The 25,934-nt window shown below is 41.8% G+C and overlaps 1 protein-coding gene across 6 annotated transcripts in view; it reads right to left on the minus strand.

Annotated features, from left to right (window-relative positions):
• The window catches only part of PRKCQ (protein kinase C theta), a 148,432-nt gene that overhangs the window by 32,615 nt on the left and 89,883 nt on the right, over positions 1-25,934 (minus strand). For all 6 annotated transcript variants that reach the window (XM_079913761.1, XM_079913764.1, XM_079913760.1 and 3 more), the window contains one exon: positions 937-1,028. In XM_079913761.1, coding sequence (XP_079769887.1) covers positions 937-1,028 — 92 coding nt within the window. The remainder of the gene's footprint in view (positions 1-936; positions 1,029-25,934) is intronic.

Here is a 25,934-nt window from a genome sequence, read left to right on the forward strand (position 1 = left end):
AGAATCCTTTCTAGCAGAAAAATACCCGACGATTTCTGGGCTGCAGGAATCTCATAAAATTATCTCCGGGCACTTGGCCGACGGTTCCTGGAAGCAACGAGATCGGTGGCGCGCTACCCACTGGATTCGACAAAACAGCCGCTTCAGCCAGGGTTTCTGTAGGAGCTCGTGGAAAAGTCTCTCTCTCAACGCAGCTCGACCTGAACCCCCCCGAGTGTTCACTAGGGGTGAGTGAGATTACTGAGCGTACAGCAAGCAAGACTAGTGTGCACCCCCCCTTTTCAGTGGAGCCAGGGGCACAGTTTTCTTGTGTTTGACCGTCTCAGTGGTTTGATGACTCAGGAAAGAGGGCCTGAGGGAGGAAGGGCGCGGGGCTTCTGTGGGACTCAGCTGCAGTCCCACCTAGTAAAGCCACCCTGCTCGATTTCGCCAGCGCCTGGAGTGGCCTGATGCCAAAGAAGGAGAACGTATTCTCGAGAGAGAGCAAATGTCTCTTCCTGTTTCCTGTTTCTCCTGCCCCCAGAGCTGGCTGACTGATGCCTTCACACTGAGCTTCCCTTGAGACGCCTCCGTGAAGCCCCACCCAGTGACCGCCTCGCCCCTCTGTGCTCCATTTGACTTCCATTCAAGGGGCAAATACTGCTTCTGGGTTCGGATGATTTAGAAGCCTGATGAAGTGGGGCGGCTCCTTAAGAAACTAAGCAGTTGATCTCGCGGCAGAGAAGTGACATAAAAGCGACTTGAATTGAAGTTTCACAAGCTGGGAAAACAGTTGCCTCATTGGATGTGTTCCTGGGGTCACCTCACCCTGGGGTTTAGGCCCGCTGAGTGAGAAACAGGAAAAGTGCCACGTGGGGAAAAGCACGGTGCGGGCACAGTGGACCCCAGTCCCTGACAAGACCAGTGGGAACCCCCCAACCCTACAAGGGCGCTTACGTGGCTCTGCAAAGATCGAACTTGTGGCAGCTCTGGATGTGGTACATTAAGTCTCCTCCGTTGAGATACTCCATCACAAAAAAGAGGTTTTCCTGCGGAAAGACACAACCATCCCAACTGTGAGCTTCTTTAAAATAAGAAAACAAGGATTACTTTTTAAATGGATTTCATTATTTCAGAGGAACCGATTCTGTCTTGAAGTCCCTTACAAAAAGGCTGGCAAGACGATTTAGCGGATCTGTATAGCATTTCTGAACCCCAAGAAACCTGGGGAGTCCAGGAGGAGTATGTGGGATGTTTGCTAGGATGCCTGGATGCTAGCACGCAGCAGATGGGGCACAGCACGAGGGAGGGTCCACCCGGACTTGACCACCCGACGGTGGGATGGTCTTGGGCACTTCATGGATGCTGGCTGTATACCTACTGAAATTGACAGTGTGTAGGATGGTAAAAAGTACAAACCGGGGGCTCTGACTACAGAGGCAGGGCTTGAAAGCGTTCACTCGTTCAACACTCAGTAAGTAGTTCTGAATGTATTCTTCGGGTATGGCCAGAGCGAGAGTGGGTGTGCTCACGCGTGCCTCATCCACCCAGGATGGAGACAGCCCTGCCTTCAGGGAGCTCACAGTCAAGTCTGGGCTTACTTCCCTCCAGTCCTGACCTCACCTGTTGCAAGTCACGGCTTATAAGCTGTGCTGCTCCTAACAGGACGCCATGCATGTTGTTAGAGCCGCTGCCCCTGGACGGCAGCTGTCAAAAGCAAGGCTGAGTGGTCTTCGGACCGTGGTCGAAGCATCAGAGGTGGCTGATTCCAGGGAGCCTGAGCTCCTCCATGGCGTGAGACAAGAGTTCCTCAATATGTATATTTATGACCCTGGGAGCACCCTGACTTTGAGAGTCCCCGTGAACCACAGATTAGTGATCTGCTCAGTTGGCGTGGAGACAGTTGGGACAGACGGGACTCAGGGCAACTCTTAGGATAATGGGCTTTGCCCCTACTCGGACCCGAGTTCAGATTTCCTCTATTTGTGACCTTGAAGTTACTTAACCTCTCCTAAGCCTCATATTTTTCATCTGCAAAATGGAAGAAGTAATATTCCTACTTCATAGGGGCGTCGTGAGTGGTAAATGAGATGATCTATGTAGAAAGCTAGCTCAGCGTTGGCACTCAGCCTGCACTTCAGAACTGGTGGCTGTTGTCATAGTAAACAATTTAAAAGCCAGTCAAAAACACAGATCACAAGAACTAAACAAATGGAGAGAGATTCCACGTTCATAAATAGGAAGACAGTATTGCCAAGATGTCAGTGCTTCCGAACTTGACCTACAGATTCTCCACAATCCCAGTCAAAATCCCAGTGAGTTACCTGGTGGGTATCGACAAAACTGACTCTAAAGGTTACACGGAGGAGAGGCAGAAGATCCAGGATAGCCAACAACATGTTGAAGAAGAACCAAACTGGAGGACTGACCTTACCCGACTTCAAGACTTAATAAAACTACAGTAATCAAGATGGTGGTATCGGTGAAAGACCAGACCAACAGATCAATGGAACAGAAAAACCTAGAAACAGACCCATGTAAATATAGTCAACTGATCGTTGACAAAGGAGAAAATGCAATACAATGGAGCAAAGACGGTCTCTTCAAGAAATTGTTCTGATCATCACTGTATATCATCGTATTTCCACATTTCTTAATTTTCATTTGCACAACGTCAGAAAAACAAAACACCCAGCAGATACTTCTCAGAGAAAGGAACCGCACAGTCCTGTGGATCTTGAAAGAAGGAGGAAAACAGGGAGTTAGATCTCCTCCAACAAGTTAAATCTCCTCCAGCGCTATCTTTCTGTTCCAGTCAGAGCTGGGAGAAAATGCAAAGTAGGCAAAGCGAGGGGAATGTGGGCTTGTGACACGTGTTATTCCAGCAAAGACCCTCTTCTTAATGCCGGTGATACGTTAACTGATGCAAATGATTCTTCTGGGTGGAGTGAGAGTTGAAGTTGTGATGCTGGTGGGGGGTGGGTAGGGTGGGGATGGGATGGTCCCAAACTGCCCTGGACTTAGGATTTGTCAACAGCTCCTGGCACAGCATCTGCAGAGAGGAAATTCTCATCTCTGTGTGTCTCTAACTAGCTGTGTGATCAGGTAAATCATACCATCCCTGGGCCTCAGTCTCAACCTCTGAAAAATGAGAAGTATTGGTGAGACCGAATTCCTCTTTTCTAGCCTAAAGATGCCCTGATTTTCACCTTAATTTCTCTTCCTTTTTCTTGGAGGAAAATATGAAATCCACAAACTTCGGTTATTGAGCACATGACAAGACCTGTGTAGTGCTTCCCAGATGATAAAACACATGTTGGTAAGAAGGTGTTATGCTGTAAACTTCTTAAGAGAAATCTTTGTTCAGAAACAGTGTGTATTGGAAGTAAACTGAAAGGTATAGAGATGAGCCTTCTCTCTGAATCTTCTTCCACGGAGGTCAGTATTATGGCTGGGTTCATTATGACCTATCATGATGCCCCAATGAAGTTCACGAAATAGAGGTCAGAGGGCTTCCTCCCGTCTCATTCGTCTCCTGATTATGCTAATAGAGTTTGGCTAGTTGGGGGCAAATACCTCTGTGTGTCACGGTCCTGAGTTCTTTAATGTCTAAATTAATCCCGCCATGCACCGAGGGCTGAAAAGCAGAATGGGTTAGGACCTAATGGGTTAGCGCTGTTGTGTAGACCAGAGTGTCAGGTGAATCACTTTTTGATTGGTCTTTGTATTGTTTCTGAATCGTGTGTTTCTTGCTCTAAGAAAGATCTCGAGCGCCCCTGCTCAGAGAGGAGTATGTATTATTTCTGATTTCGGAAAAGAGTCCAAACAAAGGATTAAAACTCGATAACCTCCAGGATTTACCCTCCCAGTCCAAGCACTTGGTGAGTTTTTCACTCGGCCTACTTGGGCAGCAAAATCATAGCATTTTGTCAAGTAGCTCTACGAAAAGTGAATTTTAAAAGAGGAAGGTTGCCTTACTCAGGGTGTTCCCTCCTGCAGGGAAACGGCTAAGGTTCTTCTGAATGAAACAATAAGACACTGAGCTTATTTCCATCCTGTCCATGCAGTCAGTTTTACTTGGGGTTTGACAGTACCATGATGACAGCCACTGGAAGAAGTGATTCACTGAATAGTGCTGACGAACCTCTCGCTAACAAGCAAGCATTTGCTGCATCATTCAACAACACTGATTTCTCTCTCAGCTCTCCGGTTTGCAAATATACCTATGGCGTACATGCCGTTCTGTATGCCAGCTTCATAAAAACAAGAGAGTCAGGGTTAGTTATTGCTTTGCTGTGATTTTCTGGTAACCGAAGGATATAATCAATGCTGACATTCTGGAGATAGATGGGTATTCAAAGCTCTGTGGCTCTTTTTTTTTTTTTGCCTTTAAAAAAGGTATTTATTCTTGCAAAGTCATTTAAATATATACTGAGTACTTTCAAAAATTGAAAATAGCAAAGGATTCTGTGTGTTTGTGTACAAAGTACTGTATTTCCCAAAGCGTCTACAAATATCTTGCATCACTTGGCTGATAGAACGGTATATTTTATTCTCCTATGTACTTACAAAAATATGACAGACCACTTTAGGGGGCCTCTAACATCTAAATTGCTTTGTATTCATCTTCTTTGTAAAATCTCTATATCAAATTTAGCCATGAAAGCGATTTATACTGGTAAAAAGGAGGAAGCAGGTAAAAGCTATATACAGAAATACAAATACTTAGTTTGCCCATCTAAGAGCTGGGAAAAAAAATCATCTTTCAGATGACAGACATGTACTAATCTCAGTGGTTTTCAAGGCCAAATCCTTTAAATCATTATGGTCTAAATTCAACCAAGATACTGCCTTTGAATCTCTACCTTTGTGGATCCCACCCTTGTTACTGACACTACCGATGTCCTGAGTCTGCACTAGTGTCAGACTGGAGGTGAGTCTCCTTCAGATTGACGACTACCTCCAAGGAGGTTTACATCTTTACTTCTACTTATTGTTCCCCGCCAAGCAAAGGTTTAGTTTGGAATTGCAAGTTGTGAGAGCTGCATTCTTGACGTCCACAGCTCTGTGGTGGGGATGCATTACAGGGGCTTCCTGTGTAGAGGAAGAGCACAGAGCTGGGGTCCAGGCTGCCCAAGCCAGGAGCTTACAGAACCAGCCAGGGCCCCACGTGGGGACGGAGCCTGCACCCGGATGGCACACCTGCAGGGCACCTGGACACGGGCTCACCCAGACCGCCTGCGGCAGTGTGGTCATTGACAGTCAATGTCTTAGGTATGCTTGTCATTTAGAAGGCTGGAGCCATTCCAAATGTGGAGTACTTGATCTATTCCTTCCTTGTTTAGTGAGCTATAAGCTAAAACACCCTAGAAAACAGGTTTATTTCCTTTTTCATAAAGAATAAGCCATCAGACTTGAGGACACGGGGAGGGGGAAGGGTAAGCTGGGACGAAGTGAGAGAGTGGCATGGACATGTACTTACTACCAAATGTAGAATAGATAGCTAGTGGGAAGCAGCCACATAGCGCAGGGAGATCAGCTCGGTGCTTTGTGACCACCTAGAGGGGTGGGATAGGGAGGGTGGGAGGGAGACGCAAGAGGGAGGAGATATGGGGATATATGTATGCATATAGCTGGTTCACTTTGTTATACAGCAGAAACTAAAAGCCATCAAAAAACAAAAAAACGAACAGATAATCACACGTATACTTTTGATATCTAAGCGTTGCATGTGTATGTGTGTGAAGGAAGGAGGGAGGAAAGGCTCTCTGCAGACCAGCAAACTCATTCATTACAGCCTGTTTATATTTCTACTGTAAGTCTAATTAGTAAAACTCACTGCCTTGGATAGATTCATTAGTACCTGTCAGAAAAAACGTGCCTGAGTTTCTAGAGGTTTGTACCTGCACGGGGAACTTGGGCTCAGTTGGTATTTTCTGGTTTAACCGTCCCATGGGGTCATCTTGCATTAACTAGCAAATTATTTTCTTCCATAACGGAAGTACAAACAATGATCCATTTCACGAATTTTAAAATTGTTTTCCCTGATACGATTGGGTCTCTACTAAGAGGCAATAGAGCTGTTAGGCTGATGGACTTTGCTACCAAACTGCCCAAGGGTGAATCCTGGCTCCCTTGCCTGACACCTGTGGTGCCTTTGGCCCCTGTAGGGGCCACCCCGATTTCCTTGTCTGTAAAATGGGGATAATAATAGTCTCTACTTCAGAAGGTTGCTATGAAGATTAAATGAGCTAAAATACACAACGTGCCTAGAACATGGACTGGCACATAGTAAATGCTTTATAAACATCATCTGTTATTATATTTATGACCACAGTTATTGTATACAATATACACACAATGCATGTTGAGAAATATATATTCCCAAACACAGAGGGGTCCCTGGAACAGACTAGGTTTTAACATAAAAGGCAAGTTTTAAGGAATACGGTTTTGATGTGAAAATGACCCTACTCTGCTGAAGATTTTAAAGTTACTAAATTATCACTATGACAAAGAGAAAAAATATACACAAGAAAGATGAAATACTCAAAAATCCTACCTGTGGGTGCCTTGAATGATATAACTAGAAACGACCCTTTTCTTCTTATAATGCTTTGTGTATTTTCCAATTTTTAAAGTATGTTTTGGTGTAATTACTTTTATAATTAGGGAAAATGTTAAAGAATTTTCCTTAAGAATTTATACGTGAGTGAGTTTTCTATCACTGGATGTTTGTATGGTGTAGATTCTCAACATGTGCCATGGGGGTTTGCTATCTGGCATGGAAATGTCGATTCAGTGTCTGATGTAAAGTAAGATGCTATCTTTTTTAGTTCACCGAAATTGAAACTGGCAGGCTTAAGTATTATGAAGCAAGCATGACCAGGTACAGGGGAGTAGGGTCATGTGATAAAATACTTTCAAAATCACTTTTAATCACCAGAATACAAATAGAATAATTCTTCTTAAAAAGAATAACAAAAATCTAAAAACGGAAGCATCCTTAAAGTAAAATTTTACATTTACAATATGAAAGATGATTAATACAAGATTAAAGTGATAGATTTAACAAAATCAGTGGTGTGATTCTCACAGGGCTGTGTTTGCATATATGAATGTCCTAAAGAAATTAAAAGCCCTAGGGCTGTCAAAATATATCAGTATTTAAAACATGAGATCATTCTTTAGGAGGACATTTTGTCAATGGATATTCTAGTAAAGGGGAAATGTAAAGAGGGCTCAGTTATTCTAATATGATGTAGCTTCTACCCTGATTTCTCCTTAGTATATGATTACATTTGCTTTTAATGAGAGAATGAAAATAAAGAACATGGAAAATTATTTAGTAACGATGACTGTTCAGTATAGCTAGTCAAGTACTGAACCACTAAGGGAACCGTTGCCAAGTGTGCATACATTACTGGATAAGTGAGAACTTTGTAGCATTAAAGATGCTATCATTTTATCAAACCTGTAACAATTAATTTTGAAAATACATGGAGAACATAGTAAATATCATGCACATGAGGTCAGGAATATCGAGTCCCTCTCCAGAAAAAATAAGAAACGGAGAAAAAGAATAATTATAGTCATTTTTTCAGGTTTTTCCCCCAAGGCTAGTAAATTAATACATTTTATGCGAGACAAGATTTGCATGTCTGAGGAAATAAAATTAGAATACCAGTATTTATTAAAAATATCCAAGTATACCAGTATCCTTTTCGGAGTACCATATGTTAAGCATATGTAATAAATGCTGTAACATCCAAGATGCCAGTTACTGATATAACAGTATGGAAACCGGAGAGTACATGTCAACTGAGCTTCGGGGTATATCCTATTTTAGCCAGTGGAAAGTGCGGGAAGGTGTGCCCTGAAGAATGAAGGGGAGCTGGTCCAGATCTAAAATTAAAGGAAATAATCCACGTCAAGTATTTAGCCCTGCGCCTGACATAGAGTAAGAACTCCATACATAGTAACCTTTATTATGTGTATTATTATTTTGTTAGAACAAGTTAAATACGTTCTATATTCCAATATGTTCTCTCTCTATATATATCTTGAGAAATATACCTTCATAATGACCAAAAAGGCATGTGATGAATTTAGAATTCTTCCAAATCTTGTACTAGTGAAGTCGCTGAATGGGGAAAGCATCCTACCCGCTCCAGCCCCTGGCCTCCACAACAGGGAAATGCACACGTTTTGGGCTATTGGGGCATGGAATTCTGGGGTCCTAGAGATGGAATGAGGGATGAGGGGCCATGGTCCCTTGCTCCATGGGGGAGATGCTTGGTTCTAAGGTTGAGGACATGCAGTAGATAACTGTCCAATTAAATGAGTTGGATTTGGTGTCTAGGTACCTTGAAATCTCAACTTTACTAAGTTTTGGATTGACAGTATGATCTAGAAAAGAGACTAGATTGTGATCAGCTAGGCTGATCATGACTGGATCTCAGTTTCCTTAGCTGCAGAATGAGAGTATCTGATGTGATAACCTCTACAACCCGTTCCTGCTCTTAAAAATTTCATATAGTCTGTCATTACAATAGAAAAAAAACAAAGAGTGTAACAAATCAGATTAGTAGCTATAAGCAACTAAGATGTCTCTCAATAGGTGAGGGATAAATTATAGTACATCCAGACAATGGAATACTATTCAGTAATAAAAAAACGAACGATTAAGCCATGAAAAGACATGGAGGAATCCCAAATGCATGTCGCTTAGTGAAGGAAGCCAATGAGAAGGCTATATATACTGTGTGATTTTTAACTATATGACATGGAAAAGGCCAAGCTATGGAGACAGAAAAAAACCAGTGGCTGCCACGGGCGGGGGGTAGGGGGTGGGAGGGATGAACAGGTAGAGCACAGAGGATTTTTAGGACAATGAAACTGTTCTGTATGATGCTGTAATGGCGGATGCATGTCAGACATTTGTCAAAACCCATAGCATGTTCAATACAAAACCCCTAATGTAAACTATGGATTTTAGGTAATAATAATATATAAATATGACGCATCAGTTATAACAAACACACTAGACTAAAGCAAGATGTTAATGGGGATTCCCTGGTGGTCCAGTGGTTAGGACTCCGTGCTCTCACTGCCGAGGGCCAGGGTTCAATCCCTGGTCTGGGAACTAGGCTCCCACAAGCTGCACTGTGCGGCCAAAAATAAAGTGTTTAAAATAGGGGAATGTGCGAGGTGTGGAGAGAGGAAGGCGATGCATGAGAAGTCTCTGTTCTTTCCAGTTTTTCTGTGAACCTAAATCTGCTCTAAAGAATAGTCTATTAAAAAAAAACAAAACCCAAAAAAACGCTAGTAGCTATAGACCAGCTAATGCATTAAAATACAACAAATGTACCAGTAAAAAACCTTCTTTAGAATCTTCCTCATGTGGAGTTCATAAAAAATTAATAAGATAATGGCTGAAGAAGATGGAGACTATTAAGTTCTACTAAATTCTAATGTTTATTCATCCTGTCAAGGTAGAAATGACACAAAGAAGGTAGCACTGCAGTTTCTATCTAAAATCTGAAAAATCTGACTTCTAAAAACATCTTTATTTTGGTCGATAGTGTCCACTTAAAATATTTGTAACTGCTCTTCTAGAAATATTTTTTTTCATAGTTTCTTGGAGAATTTGCTTATTTCTTTTAACCTATTAAACACATAGGATTTAAGAGCTCATTCACATTCTGGATAAATACAAATCATTATAAAATGGTGGTAGAAGTTACACAGTAAGTTTTATTTCAACTTGTGTTGAAGGTTGTTTTCACTTTGCCAGTTTTCTGTCCCTGGGAAATTTTCATCACGTACTTTGTCTCCAAACTCTGGCTCTTAGATGGTCCCTCGCAATTTGTGCTTCTGTGTGTTACGCAGCCTTTACTGGAGCCCCTACTGCTGACGTGTCAAGCCCTTTCTTCTGTCTCCATGGTCCCGTTCCTGTCCCTCTCATTTCCAGCCTGGAGACACTTCCTACTTTATTTATTGTGGTGATCACCACCATGGTGAGCCCACCCGGATTTCCTCCTCTTCTTAGTCTCTCTCCCCCGCCTCTCCCTCACACGTCCTCTCTCAGAAGTGACCCCTCTCCTTGTGTTTGCCGCATCCTAACCCCTTCCTCTTCCAGAATCTTCCACCACAAATTCCTCCCTTTCTGGAGCATTCTCTATTACTCATAACCCTTGAACCCTGTGATCATAACAAACCTCCACCTTCGGAAACACACTTTCTGAAAGACTGCCGTGTAACCGCCAAGTTCACCCGCCCGCCAGCTACCCCCCTGTCACCTGACATATGTCCTCAGCCTCCCAGTGGGATGCTTCCTTCTGTTCCCCCTAAATGACAGTCAACAGGTGGGCTCCTCACCAGCCTGACCCCATGGGCCCCTCTTTCCTGACATCCTTCTCTCTCCTGGCTTCCGGTGACCCTACTCCCCTGGTCCCCCCCTCACCTCCCTGAGGGATCTGCGCTGTCACTTTCCCTCTTCTCCCCCCACCCTCCTTACGAGGGGGCTGTGCTTTGGTTTGGTCCTTGAACCACTTCTGTGGGTTTATCCCAACTCTCACGTATTCCCACAGTGTCAACGACTGCCTGTTTGCAGAGTCCTACATTCTTCCTTTCCTTGACGTGTGTGCCGTGTCCCCGCCAACGCACGTGGTCTTTGGTTGGATAGGGGGAGGCACCTCCAGGTGCCCTGTTGTAAGAACGCTGGGAATGACACGTATTAGGCTGCCGTTCGCTATTGATCGTGTATTTTCTCTAAGACTGTCAGCTGAGAAAAGGACACATAAGTGACCTGAGTTTTAATGTGGAGAGACGAGAGGTGGATAAGAATGATTTTGAGGTCAAGGTAGAGAGAGAGTCCACAGGCTGCTAGGGGCACAAGATCAAGGGGCCTTGGGTCGAGGGGGAGATAATGGACTTGAAGGGCACAGAGGGGTGGAAGAGTGGACACCAAGGGTGGACGTCCTCTCCTCTCGGCCAGCCTTTCTGGAACCTGAGGATGCTGGCAGACGTGCCCCAGTCAGCCAATGTAATTTACCAGAAGACCACTACCCCAAGAACATTGTCTAGAATGCTGTGGGATCATTTTTTTAAAAAGAGAGAAAACATGCTTCTTGATATCAAGGGAAAATACTATTTAAATGGAGAAACCAAATAAATGCATCTGAAAGCGGTCACAGGAAGGGGCAAACCACAGGAATGAAACCACCTTTCTAGGTCTTGTCAGCTGAGAAGCCTAAGGAGGTGAAAGATAACGGTCACTAAGTAGGATCTGGTGAATCTGAAAGACATTTAGGGGGGAGATCCTCTTTGACCCTTCAAAGGAGGGCGAGAGTAGCTTCGCAGACAAGAGAGGTTCCTTTCCAGGACACCCTTGAAGGAGATGCAAAATGTCCGTGTTTCGAGGGAAGCTGGTGTTCTGCGGCTTTGGGAGAACAGCTGATGGGGGAACAGACGAACAGGGTGGGCACACGAGCCTTGAAGAAACAGATCACATAAAAGTGAGAAAATATCTGTGAGCTTAAAAGCAGGTGTGCAGAAAGGGCACGGCATCTCAGACGCAGCAGGTAACACGTGTAGTCACAGGATTCCTGCATACGTGTTCACTGATTGCCTATTATCACCAGGGTCTTGTGAGGGGTGTGTGTGTAAGGCAAGCTTTTTGAATTTACCACGCGTCTACTGTAAATTGACTCTTTTTGGTACATTTACTGTGAATCTGACATCTGCTGAATCATACTTTAGTTGCACAGAAAGGACATCTGAAGCACATCAAAGTGATGTGCTATTTGTGAAATAACAATTTTCAAGCAATCTTCGTATCAGAAAACTGCCAGGGTCCTGTAAAGAGAAGAGACACTTCTCCGTTACTTACAAATGGGGACACACAAAAAGTTAATTCTTGTCTTAGTTCATGGATAAGTGGTTTTGAGGATGTGGGTTTTCTTTTCCTCGTTAAAATTGGTAGTTGCTAGCGCTCCTAACTCAGCTGGAGGGTTTGTGGATTAAAGTGTTTTTTGAACGCTTCAGACGAGGTAGTTTCTGAATGCTTGACCTGAAAAACCTTCTGGCGATCTCAGATGGATTTTACCTTCAAACTATGGGAATTCCAGAATGACACACTTTAAAAAAAACTGCCAAGCTGAAGTCATTTTTCTTCTATTTCAAAGAATAATGACTTGCAGTTCATATGGTACTTTCTCCATGAAGGATTCAAACTTCTCCGCAAATGCTATTTTCTTTTTTAAACGTTATCCCTTTGGAGGCTAAAAGGGGACGACCAAGGTTCCAAAGAAAGGTTCGGTGACTTGTTGAAAGTCACGTGAAGCGTCAGGCGTCAACTCCTGCTCTGAAATCATGAGCAGAGGAGTGACCATGGTGAGGCCACCCTGGAAGTTAAGCCTCATGTGTTCTATAAAGGGAAAGTGAAACTCAGTTTTCTTTTTCATGAAAGAGACGTTGCACAGTAATGCTGACAAAGAAGGGTCACCTGGTTCAGATAGGGCGTGTGGAAGTCGAGGGCAGTGGTGTAAATGCACGAATTAACACTAGCATCCTCACTCCTAACGTTTGGGAGCCTGCAAAGCCTTTGGGCCTTCGCTCACATTCAGCCTGGGGGGAGAGGCCCGGAGATGTGCTCATATGATCTAAAACGTCTTGTAGGTGTGAAATTGTAAGGCTACTGAAACTACCTGAACACAGATGGGCCTTTCAGGATTCAAAGGAGACACAGATGAATGCAGACCACAGTCCACTTTTCATTTCTAAGGAAAAATTAGTTCCCTAAAAAAAAAACCCAAAGAAGTGTTAGATGTATCTTTTCCTTTTTTTTTTTTTAAGAGATAATAGTCCCCAGATGGAGTCACTTGTGTTAAGCCCACATCGCCAAACTGAGACTTAATACCTAACCTATTTGCAGTTCCAACCTTCCCCAGCTATGTAATCTTAAGCCGTCAGTCTGGATCTTTCTGGTCAGTGCGAGGCAGGTAATGCCCCCGCTAGAACCCTTCTTCCCTAAGGGAAGGTGGTCGGAAGGTGGTCTTGCCTGAAACAGTCTGCTCTTTCTTTGTCCCTCCCCCATTTCTGCCAATAAAGTCTTCATTTCATGCAACTCCTCAGAGCTCCCTGTTAATTGCTAGATGGGATGCTGCCCAATTCGTTAGTCACTGAATAAAGCCAATTAGAATTCTAAATTTACTCAGTTCAATTTTGTGTCTTAACAGATTTAGTGATGGTGACGGGATCCGAAGGAAACATCTGAGGACAACACGAGACACAGGAAAGAACACTTCGAGTGCATCATCCTTCCCGCCGCTGCAAGGGCTGTGGGTAAGTTCCCCTCGGTTTTGAATTCTGCTCTTTGCGTCGGGCTCTTGATCTAATTTAATTGGCTATCCAGTCCCCCATTTGATTGGAACCACTAGTTCCATGCTGGGAGCTGCTGGTGGTTTAGTCTGCGGTTCCCCATCTGTTTGGAATCCTCCTCCAGATTCCATGCTGGGAGTTGCTGGTGGCAGCTGTGGTTCCCCATTCTTTGGGGTTTGCTGGTTCAGTCCTTGCTGGTGGCAGCTGTGGTTCCCCATTCTTTGGGGTTTGCTGGTTCAGTCCTTGCTGGTGGCAGCTGTGGTTCCCCATTCTTTGGGGTTTGCTGGTTCAGTCCTTCGCCCAGTCCCTGGTTCCATGTTGGGAACTGTTGGTGTGTAAGGTCTTTTCCTTGGCCGGGCTGCAGTGACATCTCTTGGTTACTGCTGGTGTGTTTAAGGTGCATGTTTGTCTTGTGTAGATAAAGGCTATTGTTGATGGGAATTTCAGAAGCAAGAAAAGCCACAAAATTGGTGGGCATGGATCAAGCATTTAAACTGTCAGAATGCTCACCACCTAACACAGAGACTCTTGTGTTAGGACAAGTTGGTCATGGAATGAGTTAGAGTGACACTAGGTCAGCTGCCAACCTCAAAATTTCTGTGCAATGAGGCACGCTATGAAACACCGCACAACCTCCCACCCCATGGCATATCCCTCTTAGTTATTGACCTGGCTCTGAGAGACCCAAAGGCTTAGCCCAAAAAAATGAGACCTTTAAACTCTAAAGAGTTAAGTGTGCCACGTGCTTGTTTTATATCTAAGAACTATAATTCCGGAAGCTGCAGATAGCTACAAAAATGGCAAAAATCTTACTAAAAATAACTCAGGATTGTTGTTTGGGGTTCTGAGAACTTAGCTTGGTAACTGTCACGATGGGGACTCCAAAATACGGCTGGACAGAAACGTGGCTGAACTACCTTTGCGGCTAAGGGTCCTACCAAACACTGCCGGCCCTTGGAGAGATTGCAACGGCCATTATGAGGAAAGTTCCAATTAGTAGAGATCATCTGAGAAGTGCCCTTGAAAGTAAGGGCTCCCAAATCAAACAAACAGAATGGGGATACTTATTTTAACTGGCATGCAGAAGCCTTCAAAAGGCTTCAAGATGCCAGACTAGCTTCACTGAAAAATTTGTTGCAAAAGGCTAATGAAAAATTAAAGGCACAGGAGGCACCTGAAACAGATGGCAAAGTGAACGTTATATAACCTTTACTGCTCCCCTCTGTCCTCCTTTATTTGAATACTCATTCTAGTAATCCGGTCTAAATTGTCTTTCTACCCTAAAGAGGCAACAGGACCATAAAATCCACCAAGTTAGTGGCTTCACAGACAGCCCCATATCTACCCTTAAAGGAGGGCCCCCAAAGGGCGCTTCCCAGGATGGTCGAGACTCTTGAGGGATTTTCTGGTAAACTGCTACATTACATTATTCCCTTAAGCAGCTAAGGCAAACTAAAATTAAAATGAATGAAAAACAATTACCAAGTTATGGTAGATACCAGAGCTATACTGTCTACATTAAACCCCACGCAGAGCCTGCAGATGTGATCCCACGAAAACCGGCAGAAGCCAGCTAAGGTGAGGGTCAGCTCCCCTGGATCTCTTGTAGTACATGATAAAGAGAGGAAAATATAACAACGTTTGTATCCCCTTTGGGGACATCAAGTACAAGGGGAGTACAAGGGGATGTTCAATACTGCAAGAAATATCTGCTGTTTGTCCCGATTGAAAACTGGCAAGATATTTATAAGGATTTCTTTAAAAAGTAGCTCAGTGGTAAGAAGTTGGTCAGAAATTGGAAGCTCATAGGAATTTTTTTTTTTTAGGCCTCTTCCCCTAAGCCAAAATAAAACTATGTACCCCCCAGGGTAAGCAAAACCTTCTAAAGCCTTTGTGAAAGGATTTACTAAAACATTCCAAAGGCAAACAGCTCTAAATCCAGAACATAGGATTTCCATCTTAGTTAGAAATCTTCTCCCTGATATAAAAGAAAAAAAAAAAAAGCGAATTAAGGATAATTTAGTTGGATGGGGTGGATCAATTTATGATGTCATTTAGGCTGCAACCCAATTCTTTGAGGAATTGAGAGCTACTGTCATGATCTTAAACATTTTGCAAAACTAGAAAGTCAGCTCTAGAGGCAGTTCAAAAATCCAACTATTCCTATCACCCATCCCAAGGCGTGTATGTATTGTAAAAATTCTGGCCTTAGGAAACCAAAGTCCTGCTTGGAGGAACTTACATTCTATCCCTGTGCCTTTGAGATGTAAACGTTATATAAACTTTAGGGAGGTAATTCCTATCAGAAGGAAAACGAAAGGGGGAAGGTCATTTGAAACTTAGGCAAAAATCTTATAAGTGTCTTCCCTACGAACATTAGTGGAAAAGCTTTAGCCGTCTGAGCGGGTAACCTTAACTTACTCCCTCCACCAGGTAAACAACTTAAGATATTCAGCTGCTTTTATAAGCAGTGAATTTTGTATTGTAGCTGATTCATGGTAGTAATTTTAAAATGAAAGCTATAAGGTCTCTGTACCTCTCTGTAAGCTTATGTGTCTGTGTATATGTGTATGGTATTTTTCACCTCCTAATGGTATTACTAAAATTGTAAAAGAAAAAACTCAATTTAATTGGTTTGAAGAAAATTAAGCACTTATATGAATTAAATATTCCTAAAACTCCCAGAGATATACCTGCATCCCTCGGTGATATTGCAGGTTGAGTTCCAGACCCTCACAATAAGGCTAATATCATAATATACCAAGTCACACAAACTTTTTGATTTCTTAGTGCATATAAAGGTTATGTTTACACTATACTGTAGGCTATTAAGTGTGCATAATAGCATTATGCCTTAAAAAATACATATATATATACCTTAACTAAAAATACTTTATTGCTAAAAAATGTTAATCATCACCTGAGCCTTCATCAAATCATAATCTTTTTGCTGGTGGAGGGTCTTACCTCAGTGTTGGTGACTGCTGACTAATCAGAGTGCTGGTTGCTGAAGGTGGGTGTAACCATGGTAATTTCTTAAAATAAGACAACAATGAGGTTTGCTCTGTTGATTGACTCCTCCTTTCATAAATGGTTTCTCCATAGCAGGCAATGCTGTTTGATAGCATTCTACCCATAGAACTTTCAGAACTGGAGTCAATCCTCTCAAACCCTGCCACTGCTCTATCAGCTAAGTTTATATAACGATCTTCACAGCATCTTTACCAGAGGTAGATTCTAAACCGAGAAACCACCTTCTTTGCTCATCCATAGAAGTAACTCATCCATTAAAATTTGATCATGGGATTGCATCAATTCAGTCACATCTTCGGCCTCCACTTCTAATTCTAGTTCTCCTGCTGTTTCCACCACATCTGCAGTTGCTGCCTCCACTGAAGGCTTGGATGCCTGAAAGCCATGCATGAGGGTTGGAATCAGATTCTTTTAAACTCCTGTTAATGTTGATATTTTGATTTCTTCCCGTGAATCACAAATGTTCTTAACGGCATCGAGAATGGTGAATTCTTTCCACAAGGTTTTTGATTTACTTTGCCCATATCCATCAGAGGAATCACCATTTATGGCAGATTTAGTCTTATAAAACGTATTTCTTAAATAATAAGACTTGGAAGTTGAATTCACACCTTGATCTAGGGGCTGCAGAATGGACGCTGTGCTAGCAAGCATGAAAACAATAGTAATCTCAGTTTATATCTTGATCAGAGCTCTCGGGGTGACCAGGCGCATTGCAAAGAGCAGTAATATTTTGAAAGGAACCTTTTTTTTTTTTCTGAGCAGATCTCAACAGTGAACTTAAAATATTCAGTAAACCATGTTGTAAACAGATGTACTGTCATCCAGGCCTCGTTGTTCCATAAACCATGTTGTAAACAGATGTACTGTCATCCAGGCCTCGTTGTTCCATTTATAGAGCCAGGCAGGGTAGATTTAGCATAATTCCTAAGGGCCCTAGGACTTTTGGAATGGTAAATGAGCATTGGCTTCAACTTAAAGTCACAGCTGCATTTGCCCCTAACAAGAGAGTCAGTCGGCCCTTTGAAGCTTTGAAACCAGGCACCGACTTCTCTCTAGCTATGGCGTTCTCTCTAGCTATGGCGCATCTTCTTCCATCATAAGGCTCTATCATCTACATTGAAAATTTGTTGTTAGTGGAGCCACTTTGGTTAATTATCTTCACTGAATCTCGTAGGTAATTTGTAGCAGCTTCTACTTCAGCCCCTGCTGCTTCAGCTTGCACTTTTATGTATATGGCTTATGGCTTCTTTCCTTAAACCTCATGAACCGACCTCTGCTGGCTTCAGACTTCTCTTCTGCAGCTTCCTCACCTCTCAGCCTTCGCAGAGTTGGAGAGAGTAGGGCCTTGCTCTGGGTTAGGCTTTGGCTTAAGGGAATATGTGGCTGATTTGAGCTATCCAGACTAGATCATTTTCTTAGCATTCCTGTGTTCACTGAAATAGCACTTTTAATTTCCTTCAGGAACTTTTCCTTTGCATTTACACCTTGGCTAATGGTTGGTGCAAGAGGCCTACCTTTCGATTTATCTTAGGTTTCAACATGCCTTCCTCACTAAGCCTAATGATTTCTAGCTTTTGACTTAAAGCGAGAGATGTGTGACTCTTCCTTTCACTAAACACTTAGAGGCCATTGTAGGGTTATTCACTGGCCTTACTTTCAACATTGTGTCTCAGGGACTAGGGGGGAACCCAAGGAGAGAGACAGAGAAACGGCTGGTCAGTGGAGCAGTTACAGTAGTAACATCAGAGATCACTAAGCACAGACCACCATAACAAATGTAACATTAAAAAGTCTGAAATACTGCAAGAATTAACAAAATGTGACACAGACATGAAGTAAGAAAACGCCGCTGGAAAAATGGCAGCGGCAGACTTGCTCAATGCAGGGTTGCCATAAAGCTTTGATTTATAAAAAATGCAGTATTTGTGAAGTGCAATAAAGCAAGGTATGCCGGTAATAGAAACTAACCCAAATGCTTCTCAAATTCACATGGTCTGAGATAATCTTTGGTAAATAAAAGCTAGCTGAAGTTTGTTCGATTTTAATTAAAATGTGTCTTAGCATTGAAAATAATGCAGACGAACGACTTTGTTTTACTGCTCAAATTATCTCTGTTACAAAGTTTTCAGCAAGAAAAATAGCTCGGGGGTGATGGTTGACTTTGTTTAAATAGATGTAAATGGGATAAAAGGTTTTAGGTAACTTTTAAAATAGTTTCCTCAAAACTTTGTGGTAACCTGAAACAAAGTTTTGCTAAGTTAGATTAAATGATGGATAGGCATTAAATATCTAGATAATTTCCAAATAAGATAAAATATTGGAACACTAATAACTGAACACGGGTTTATCTACTTTTGGCTTCCTACAGAGCAACTAAAGATATTTGGGTCTATTAGTAAATATTTTTTTCTTTTGTGCTATACCGAAATATTTACTATCAGAAAGCATGTTTCAAGAAATTTTAAAAACTATATTAAGCCACGGAACTCCTATGTGACCAAGTATTTTTAAACCTTTTGATGTTTTTGACAAACTTCCCACAAATCAAATTCTAAATGAAATCTTTTTGACCTCAAACCAACTTTGAGATTTTCCAGAGAGCCCCAGGAACATTTCAAAAGATTAGTTTAACATCTCTCTTTTTATAAGGAGAGAAAACAAACTAAGTTTATTTGTTATGCTAAATTGCATGGGAAGCACTGTCAAAAAGTAACACTAAGCCTCCTTTATGTTGTATTTGTACAGATATATAAGTATTCCCAAAATTGATATGTCCTGGTATAATGTAATCAGACATCCTTCCAGTTATTATTTTAAAATGTATATCACAGAAATAACTACATTTCCTTATCAAATGAAGTCTTTGTCATTACAGACAGTTACTGTTTAACTCAGATGCTTTTGCAAAAGTATTTCTTCAAAAGTGCCTCATCTTTGGAGGAGCTTCAAGATGGTGGAAGAATAAGACGGACGTGGAGATCACCTTCCTCCCCACAAATACATCAGAAATACATCTACATGTGGAACAACTCCTACAGAACACCCACTGAACGCTGGCAGAAGACCTCAGACCTCCCAAAAGGCAAGAAACTCCTCACGTAGCTGGGTAGGGCAAAAGAGAAAAGAAAAAACAGAGACAGAAGAATAGGGAAGGGACCTGCACCAGTGGGAGGGAGCCGTGAAGGAGGAAAGGTTTCCACACACTAGAAGCCCCTTCGCGAGCAGAGACTGCGGGTGGCAGAGGGGGAAAGCTTTGGTGCCGCGGAGGAGAGCACAGCAACAGGGGTGCAGTGGGCAAAGCAGAGAGATTCCCACAGAGAGGACAAGTGCTGACTGGCACTCACCAGCCCGAGAGGCTTGTCTGCTCCCCCGCCGCGGTGGACAGGGCTGGGAGCTGAGGCTCAGGCTTCAGTTGGAGCGCAGGGAGAGGACTGGGGTTGGCGGCATGAACACAGCCTGAAGGGAGCTAGTGCACCACAGCAAGCCAGGAGGGAGTCCGGGAAAAAGTCTGAACGTGCCGAAGAGGCAAGAGACTTTTTCTTCCCTCTTTGTTTCCTGGTGTGTGAGGAGAAGGGATTAAGAATGCCACTTAAAGGAGCTCCAGAGATGGGCACGAGCCGGCAGCTAAAAGCGCAGACCCCAGAGACGGGCATGAGACGCTAAGGCTGCTGCTGCCGAAGGCTCACCCCACATCCGTATCCCTCCCTCCCCCAGGCCTGAGTGAGCCAGAGCCCCCGAATCAGCTGCTTCGTTAACCCCGTCCTGTCTGAGCAAAGAACAGACGCCCTCAGGTGACCTACTCGCACAGGCAGGGCCAAAGATGAACGCCGGGAGCTGTGCAAACAAAGAAGAGAAAGGGAAATCTCTCCCAGCAGCCTCAGGAGCAGCAGATTAAATCTCCATAATGAATTTGATGTACCCTGCATCTGTGGAATACCTGAAGAGACAACAATTGAGAAGGTGGACTTTGGAAACAATGATATATATATATATATATCAATGATATAAATGATATATATATATATCAATGATATATATATTTTTTCCCTTTTTCTCTTTTTGTGAGTGTATATGTGTATGCTTCTGTGTGTGATTTTGTCTGTATAGCTTTGCTTTTACCATTTGTCCTAGGGTTCTGTTTTTTATTACTTAAAATTTTTTTCTTAATTTTCTCCCTTCTATTCTGAGCCATGGGGAGGACAGGCTCTTGATGCTCCAGCCAGGCATCAGGGCTGCGCCTCTGAGGTGGGAGAGCCAAGTTCAAGACACTGGTCCACAAGAGACCTCCCAGCTCCACGAAATATCAAATGGCGAAAATCTCCCAGAGATTTCCATCTCAACACCAGCACCCAGCTTCACTCAACGACCAGCAATCTACAGTGCTGGACACCCTATGCCAAACAACTAACAAGACAGGAACACAACCCCACCCATTAGCAGAGAGGCTGCTCAAAATCATAATAAGGCCACAGACACCCCAGAACACACCACCAGACATGGACCTGCCCACCAGAAAGACAAGATCCAGCCTCATCCACCAGAACACAGGCACTAGTCCCCTCCACCAGGAAGCCTACACAACCCACTGAACCAACCTTAGCCACTGGGAACAGACACCAGAAACAACAGGAACTACGAACCGGCAGCCTGGGAAAAGGAGACACCAAACACAGTGAGTTAAGCAAAATGAGAAGACAGAAACACACAGCAGATGAAAGAGCAAGGTAAAAACCCACCAGATGTAACAAATGAAGAGGAAATAGGCAGTCTACCTGAAAAAGAATTCACAGTAATGATAGTAAAGATGATCCAAAATCTTGGAAATAAAATGGAGAAAATACAAGAAACGTTAAACAAACAACTATGAACAGCACAATAAATGAAATTAAAAATTCTCTAGAAGGGATCAATAGAAGAATAACTAATGCAGAAGAACAGATAAGTGACTGGGAAGATAAAATAGTGGAAATAACTACTGCAGAGCAGAACAAAGAATAAAAAGAATTGAGGACAGTGTCAGAGACCTCTGGGAGAACATTAAATGCACCAACATTGGAATTAAAGGGGACCCAGAAGAAGAAGAGAAAAAGGGACTGAGAAAATATTTGAAGAGATTATAGTTGAAAACATCCCTAATATGGGTAAGAAAATAGTCAAATCCAGGAAGCAGAGAGAGTCCCATACAGGATAAATCCAAGGAAAAACACAGCAAGACACATATTAATCAAACTATCAAAAATTAAATACAAAGAACAAATATTAAAAGCAGCAAGGGAAAAATAACACATAAGGAAATCCCCGTAAGGTTAACAGTTGATCTTTCAGCAGAAACTCTGTGAGCCAGAAGGGAGTGGCAGGACATATTTAAAGTGATGAAAGGGAAAAACCTACAATCAAGATTACTCTATTCAGCAGGGATCTCATTCATATTTGACCAAGAAATTAAACCCTTAACAGACAAGCAAAAGCTAAAAGAATTCAGCACCACCAAACCAGCTTTACAACAAATGGTAAACGAACTTCTCTAGGCAGGAAACACAAGAGAAGTAAAAGAAAGACCCACAATAATAAACCCAAAACAATTAAGAAAATGGTAATAGGAACATACATATCGATAATTACCTTAAATGTAAATGGATTAAATGCTCCAACCAAAAGACATACACTGGCTGAATGGATACAAAAACAAGACCCATATATATGCTGTCTACAAGAGACCCACTTCAGACCTACAGACACATACAGACAATGTGAGAGGATGGAAAAAGATATTCCATGCAAATGGAAATCAAAAGAAAGCTGAAGTAGCAATTCTCATATCAGACAAAATAGACTTTAAAACAAAGACTATTACAAGAGGCAAGGACACTACATAATGATCAAGGGATCAATCCAAGAAGAAGATATAACAATTGTAAATATTTATGCACCCAACATAGGAGCACCTCAATACATAAGCCGAATGCTAACAGCCATAAAAGGGGAAATCGACAGTAACACAATCATAGTAGGGGACTTCAACACCCCACTTTCACCAATGGACAGATCACCCAAAATGAAAATAAATAAGGAAACACAAGCTTTAAACAAGATGGACTTAATTGATATTTATAGGACATTCCATCCAAAAACAACAGAATACACATTCTTCTCAAGTGCTCGTGGAACATTCTCCAGGATAGATCATATCTTGGGTCACAAATCAAGCCTTGGTAAATTTAAGAAAACTAAAATCATATCAAGTATCTTTTCCGACCACAATGCTATGAGACTAGATATCAATTACAGGAAAAAATCTGTGAAAAATACAAACACATGGAGGCTAAACAATACACTACTTAATAACCAAGAGATCACTGAAGAAATCAAAGAGCAAATCAAAAAATACCTAGAAACAAATGACAATGAAAACACGACAACCTATGGGATGCAGCAAAAGCAGTTCTAAGAAGGAAGTTTATAGCACTACAATCCTACCTTAAGAAACAAGAAACATCTCAAATAAGAACCTAACCTTACACCTAAAGCAATTAGAGAAAGAAGGACAAAAAAACTCCAAAGTTAGCAGAAGGAAAGAAATCATAAGGATCACATCAGAACTAAATGAAAAAGAAATGATAGCGAAGATCAATAAAACTAAAAGCTGGTTCTTTGAGAAGATAAACAAAATTGATAAACCATTAGCCAGACTCTTCAAGAAAAGAAGGGAGAAGACTCAAATCAACAGAATTAGAAATGAAAAAGGAGAAGTAACAACTGACACTGCAGAAATACAAAGGATCATGAGAGATTACTACAAGCAACTATATGCCAATAAGATGGACAACCTGGAAGAAATGGACAAATTCTTAGATATGCACAACCTTCCAAGACTGAACCAGGAAGAAATAGAAAATACGAACAGACCAATCAAAAGCACTGAAATTGAAACTGTGATTAAAAATCTTCCAACAAACAAAAGCCCAGGCCCAGATGGCTTCACAGGCGAATTCTATCAAACATTTAGAGAAGAGCTAACACCTATCCTTCTCAAACTCTTCCAAAATACGCAGCAGGAGGAACACTCCCAAACTCATTCTACGAGGCCACCATCACTCTGATACCAAAACTAGACAAAGATGTCACAAAACTACAGACCAATAGCACTGATGAACATAGATGCAAAAATCCTCAACAAAATACTAGCAAACAGAATCCAATAGCACATTAAAAGGATCATACACCATGATCAAGTGGGGTTTATCCCAGGAATGCAAGGATTCTTCAATATACGCAAATCAAATCAATGTGATAAACCATATTACCAAATTGCAGAAGAAAAACCATATGATCATCTCAAGAGATGCAGAGAAAGCTTTTGACAAAATTCAACACCCATTTATGATAAAAACCCTGCAGAAAGTAGGCATAGAGGGAACTTACCTCAACATGATAAAGGCCGTATATGACAAACCCACAGCCAACATCATCCTCAATGGTGAAAAACTGAAACCATTTCCAATAAGATCAGGAACGAGACAAGGCTGCCCACTCTCACCACTATTATTCAATATAGTTTTGGAAGTTTTAGCCACAGCAATCAGAGAAGAAAAGGGAATAAAAGGAATCCAAATCGGAAAAGAAGAAATAAAGCTGTCACTGTTTGCAGATGACATGATACTATACATAGAGAATCCTAAAGATGCTACCAGAAAACTACTAGAGCTAATCAATGAATTTGGTAAAGTAGCAGGATACAAAATTAATGCACAGAAATCTCTTGCATTCCTATACACTAATGATGAAAAATCTGAAAGTGAAATTAAGAAAACACTCGCATTTACCATTGCAACAAAAAGAATAAAATACCTAGGAATAAACCTACCTAAGGAGACAAAAGACCTGTATGCAGAAAATTATACGACACTGATGAAAGAAATTAAAGATGATACAAATCGATGGAGAGCTATACCATGTTCTTGGATTGGAAGAATCAACACTGTGAAAATGACTCTACTACCCAAAGCACTCTACAGATTCAATGCAATCCCTATCAAACTACCAGACATTTTTCACAGAACTCGAACCAAAAATTTCACAAAAGACCCCGAATAGCCGAAGCAATCTTGAGAAAGAAAAACGGAGGTGGAGGTATCAGGCTCTCAGACTTCAGACTATACTACAAAGCTACAGTAATCAAGACAGTATGGTACTGGCACAAAAATAGAAATATATATCAGTTGAACAGGATAGAAAGCCCAGAGATAAACCCATGCACATATGGTCACCTTATCTTTGATAAAGGAGGCAAAAATATACAGTGGAGAAAAGACAGCCTCTTCAGTAAGTGGTGCTGGGAAAACTGGACAGCTACATATAAAAGAATGAAATTAGAACACTCCCTAACACCATACATAAAAACAAACTCAAAATGGATTAAAGACCTAAATGTAAGGCCAGACACCATCAAACTTAAAGGAAAACATAGGCAGAACACTGTATGACACAAATCACAGCAAGATCCTTTTTGACCTACCTCCTAGAGAAGCCGCAATAAAAAGAAAAATAAACAAATGGGACCTAATGAAACTTCAAAGCTTTTGCACAGCAAAGGAAACCATAAACAAGATGAAAAGACAATCCTCAGAATGGGAGAAAATATTTGCAAATGAAGCAACTGACAAAGGATTAATCTCCAAAATTTACAAGCAGCTCATGCAGCTCAATATCAAAAAAACAAAAAACCCAATCCAAAAATGGGCAGAAGACCTAAATCGACATTTCTCCAAAGAAGATATACAGATTGCCAACAAACACATGAAAGAATGCTCAACGTCATTAATCATTAGAGAACTGCAAATCAAAACTACAATGAGATATCATCTCACACCAGTCAGAATGGCCATCATCAAAAAGTCTACAAACAATAAATGCTGGAGAGGGTGTGGAAAAAAGGGAACACTCTTGCACTGTTGGTGGGAATGTAAAATGATACAGCCACTGTGGAGAACAGTATGGAGGTTCCTTACAAAACTAAAAATAGAACTACCATACGACCCAGGAATCCCACTACTGGGCATATACCCTGAGAAAACCATAATTCAAAAAGAGTCATGTACCACAATGTTCACTGCAGCTCTGTTTACAATAGCCAGGACATGGAAGCAACCTAAGTGTCCACTGACAGATGAATGGATAAAGAAGTGGCACATATATACAATGGAATATTACTCAGCCATAAAAAGAAACGAAATTGACCTATTTGTAATGAGGTGGATAGACCTAGAGTCTGTCATACAGAGTGAAGTAAGTCAGAAAGAGACAAATATCGTATGCTAACACATATATATGGAATTTAAGAAAAAAAATGTCATGAAAAACCTAGGGGTGAAACAGGAATAAAGACACAGAGTTACTAGAGAATGGACTTGAGGCTATGGGGAGGGGGAAGGGTAAACGGTGACAAAGCAAGAGAGAGGCATGGACATACATACACTACCAAACGTTAAGGTAGATAGCTAGTGGGAAGCAGCCGCATAGCACAGGGAGATCAGCTC

The sequence above is a fragment of the Stenella coeruleoalba genome (genome assembly GCF_951394435.1).
Source record: "Stenella coeruleoalba genome assembly, chromosome: 2".
Lineage (NCBI taxonomy): Eukaryota > Metazoa > Chordata > Mammalia > Artiodactyla > Delphinidae > Stenella > Stenella coeruleoalba.